Source organism: Monopterus albus, unplaced genomic scaffold (genome assembly GCF_001952655.1).
Source record: "Monopterus albus unplaced genomic scaffold, M_albus_1.0 scaffold51.1, whole genome shotgun sequence".
Classification (NCBI taxonomy): domain Eukaryota; kingdom Metazoa; phylum Chordata; class Actinopteri; order Synbranchiformes; family Synbranchidae; genus Monopterus; species Monopterus albus.
Genome location: NW_018127931.1, coordinates 6,428,288 through 6,432,920, shown reverse-complemented (window position 1 = coordinate 6,432,920; position 4,633 = coordinate 6,428,288). Strand labels below are relative to the sequence as shown.

The 4,633-nt window shown below is 43.3% G+C and overlaps 1 protein-coding gene across 3 annotated transcripts in view; it reads right to left on the bottom strand.

The window, feature by feature from the left end:
- The window catches only part of mkln1 (muskelin 1, intracellular mediator containing kelch motifs), a 44,657-nt gene that overhangs the window by 14,651 nt on the left and 25,373 nt on the right, over positions 1-4,633 (bottom strand). For all 3 annotated transcript variants that reach the window (XM_020601514.1, XM_020601516.1, XM_020601515.1), the window contains exon 14: positions 4,507-4,621. In XM_020601514.1, the coding sequence (XP_020457170.1) occupies positions 4,507-4,621 (115 nt within the window). The remainder of the gene's footprint in view (positions 1-4,506; positions 4,622-4,633) is intronic.

Below are 4,633 nucleotides of genomic sequence, written 5' to 3'. Positions count from 1 at the left end.
GGGAGAGGTTGAAGATGGTGGTGAGAACATCAGCCAGCTCGCTGGCACATGCCCTGAGAGCCCTCCCAAGGATGTTGTCCGATCCTGCCGCTTTGCGGGGGTTGATCTTCCACGGGATACTTTGCGTATCTGGTCTGGTGAGACAGTTAGTGAAGAGGGGGGGGAGGGGGTGGGGGGTTGGGTTGTCCAGATGTGTGTGTGCTTCCTCTCTGTGCTGTAGCTGGAGGTCTCAATGCGGGTGTAGAAGGTGTTGAGGTCACCCGGCAGGCTGTCTGTGGAGCTGATGATGCTGGTCCTATTGCCAATCCTGACAGTAACAAAGAAAAAGCTGGCATTCAAGGGTGGGACGCACAAACATGTTCGCCTCGGTGGGCGCCATGTTATGGTGGTCCTGTAGTCTGTGATGTGCTGCAGGCCTTGCCACATCGATCCGGAGTCAGCAGTAGAATAGAAGCCATTCAGCTTCTCTCTGTACTGCCTCTTGGCCGCTGTGATGGCTTTCCTCAGTTTGTACTTGGCAGCTTTGTACTCCATGTCATCGCCTGATCTGAATGCATGAGAGCGAGCACGCAGCATGTGGCGTACCTGACAGTTTATCCAGGGCTTCTGGTTGGGAAACCTCCTGACTTGTATGGTGGGCACAATGTTGTCAATACGGGTACTAATGTACCCGGTCACATACTCAGCATAATCCTGTACACTGACAGAAAAGTCCTCCGAGGTGGCCGCAGCCTTAAACACATCCTAGTCTGTCCAAGCAAAACGGTCCTGCAGGATGCCTTCAGTCTCTGGGGTCCAGAGTTTAATTTGTTTGGTGACAGGGTTTGTTTGTTGACAGGGTTTGTTTGTTTCAGTCTTTGTCTGTAGGCCTGATACCGGAACATAGAAATGTGGTCCGAGCGTCCAAGGTGGGGGCGGGGTGCAGTCCTGTATGCTCCCTGTATGTTACTGTAAACATGATCCAGAGTGTTCTTGCCCCGGGTGGGAATGTTCACATGTTGGTAATATTACTGGTTAAACACATCACTTTTTGACCAGTTCAATTTCACATCAATATCAAATCCCAGACATACAGTATGTAGAAGGAAATTATTTCAATCTACTGAATACTGGTAAAAAAAAAATGGTAATGGTCTTTCTGTTCTAGCCCTTTCATTTTACTAATTCTGAGGTTCAGGTAGTTATGATCGCAGCAGCTAGCACATTGGCTTACTTCATTTCTGTTCTTCAGTTTCGCATGATTTAGTGTGAATATGCTGTTTACAGAGTAAATGAAATGGATGACAGCTCCCTGGGGTGCTCCTATTTTAGTGAAAATTATGTCAGATGTTGCTATTTAGTCCAACACACTGAGGTGTATATGAAAGATAAGGTCCCTGTTAGTCAAATGCTGATGTCTTCCTGTTGTTACTTTATCTGCTACTCTGTCAATATTAATTGCCACTATAAATATGGCTGAGTCAGTGCTCCAAAGGCAGCAGTGCATGGAACAAGGTGATTGTCCTTTTGTGTCTGGTGAGAAAGGTATCAAAATGTATGAAAGAATACAGGATCGATGGACACAATGCTTAAAATCTCCATTAAAGCCCATGGCATGCGTTTCCTTGTTTTTTGACTGCAGAAAAGGTCATTGGTGCAAGCCTTCCCTCCATGGAGGACCTGTACACCTCACGGGTCAAAAGGAGGGCGGAGAGGATTTCTGTAAACCCCTCACACCCAGGACATAATTTGTTCAAACTAGCTCCTCTCTGGACGGCGCTACAGGTCGCTGTGCACCAAAATGACCAGGCACAAGGACAGCTTGTTCCCCCCGGCTGTCACTCTGAATAACACCTAACCAACGACAGTATGATTGGACAATAACCCTTAATGCAATACCTGTAAATATACATTGTACAGATTATACAAATCCGTACAGGTGTCTATTTGTAAGTACTCTATTTTTATTCCTTTATTCTTATTATCTCATTTCAATGAGCATTCCTTTGTCTGTCTGCATTGTTTGCTGCCTGTTTATACTGCTCATTTTGCCTTGTTTGCACTGGTTGTTGCTTGTTAATGCTGCTTATTATTAAAGCCGATGTAGCAGAGTCAAATTAAGTAACTTAAAAAAAAACACACACATTACTTGTCTGTTAATGCCTTGTTTCTGTAATGTTAGAGGGAATTGTTGTAAGCCTGGCAAAGTGACTGTCTGCATTATGCCAGTTAAAATATGGGGTTTCTCAACTACCCGGTTTGTTTAGTGTAACATCTCTTTTCATTGGTACATATACCGTTGTTTACCTATCTATGGAGGAGAAATTGAATTATTGATTAATGCCATCGCGGTTCATTGTGCTGTCCACTTGTAACACAACACCAGCAACAGGAGTTGTGCGTGTTCACAAACTCCCCTCTTGTTTTTAGGAAGAGGCTTTATCAGAGGTTTTATCATTCTAAAATAATTAGAGTTATGGAGTTATGAGGGTTGCTAAGATAATCTAGAGGTACTCAAAATTAAACATTAAATGGCTGGAAACAAGTAAAATGAGCATGCCATGGGCACTTTAAATTCCTAATTCAAGCAGATTTAGTAGCAAACATACAGTAGGTCAAATCCACATCAGTGTTTAAAAAATGTTATTACAGAAAAAGACCACCATAATTCATAATTTGTGAACCATTAAAGGTAGGGTTGGTGATCCTGAAAAACCAGCAAGAGGAAGCTCGATTTTGAAAGGTGTCAACTAAACAAATCCCACCCTTTCGTTCTGACTTCTCTCCAAAGTCACTCCTCCAAAACACAAGGCTCACTGCAACATGCACTGCCTGAATCCTTGACTCACTGCAGTCTTCTTCCAAATAATAGGTGTTGCTGCAGAGAAACACAATCTACAGCACTGGAATATCAGTAGAAGAAGTAATCTACAAGAAATATGTTCTGTGGCTAACTAGCCCGTTAGCTAGCCCACAGATATCAAACCTACAGAACAGCTGAATTCACGCTTGTGTGGTAGACAACGTGTTTCAGCTTTCTACCTAGCCAGCATACCAAGACAGAGATGTCCATACAGGGCCATATTGAATGTCTGAATAGACAGGTCTGCTCATATCCTCTTGGCCCCAGCTCCTCAAGTTCCTGTTTGGCATGTGCCAAGTTAAAAAAATTGAGAGATGTGCAACCCAGCGAAACGACACCAAAGCATACCACACGCCAACTGTTGTGGCGTCATTTGTGGTCCATGGGCGCAAGTGGTGAGTATAAACCAAGTGTTACATATTTCAGGAAAATTACAAATGCCGCCCAAACAAAATAAAACCAATTATCTGTCCAGCAGAAATAGGTCACCATGGTGTCACTTTTTGGCCCCTTTTGTTCTCTCAGTTATTGCCATCGTTCAAAAGCCACACTGATATGGATTGTAGCTGGTAACTAGTCTTAGAAATCCAAACTTTTCCGGAGGGTAGAAGTGAAGAGGGAAGCCAGCTAACTCCTTTCAAAACACAGGCTTTATTCTTGGTAACATGAACACTGCATGTGGCCTTTGATGCCCAGTTAACTGCATTACAATCCTATCTATACACTTAGAGCTGACTACTGCTGGTATTTTCCCCACACATGGCTCCATGTGGCTACATGTAAAAGGAGTCTGTTCTGTGCGGTGGTCTTCTTGCTCTCACGTTACATGCAGGTAGCAACTTCTGACAACAATAACAACATTACCTATGACGCTATATGTCTTAAGAGGAAGGTCTGGCCTGTAACAAAGGTCTCAGTTTGTGAATGAAAGCTGCAGTGGGTACCTTCTCTGCCATAGCTCGCTAGCTTTAGCCGTAAAACAGAGCAGTAACACATCTGCCTGCAACTGCAATGCCTTGTGGGAAACTCTTGGCTCACTCATTGAGTGCAAGAGCAGAGTACGCGCAAGTAGGCTGACAGGCAGATAGGCCATTCAATCAATGGTTTTGCTTGGAATGAGTAAAATTATTGTTCAAGCGTTTTTCACCCCTGCTGCCACCACAGATGAATTTTTTTCTTTGTTGTCAGTGCATGTAATCTATTCATTGCCATTAGGACAAAAACAGGAATTCAAGATATGTAACAAAAATGCTTCTGGACAAAAAAAAAAAGCCAACCCTACCTTTAACTGGGCTGTAATAGTGGCCAACAATCAATTAAAAAAATTATTTAAGATCTTCATCCATAGATATGATCATCATTTCTTGCATAATTTTGACACTCAGCTCTCGTCTTTGCTTTGTGAGGAGCAAGAAAATGTCAGAGATCCAATTCTGAAGAGCTTCCAGCTTTTGATATTGTTTTGCAATATCAAAACAAAATCATCAAGAGGAGGTGATGCTCCTTTTACAGAAGTCAGGTGCATGATTCAACACCTAATGAGGAGAATTTTTACCTTGACACAGCATGAATAAAGTCTCATAAAGCTGAGCTGGAACGTGCCTTCACAGAAGTGTGTGGAGTGTCACTATTTGGGTGGTTGTTGTGAAATGCGTTTGTGTTACCTTGTGCAGCTCATCATAAACCAGCTGGTGTGCGAAGCGTGGACATGGCTCCTCCTCCTGCAGGGCCTTTCTTGGGTTTTCTTTTACTGCCTGGTCATTCTTATACACACACGACCTGAGCAGGAAT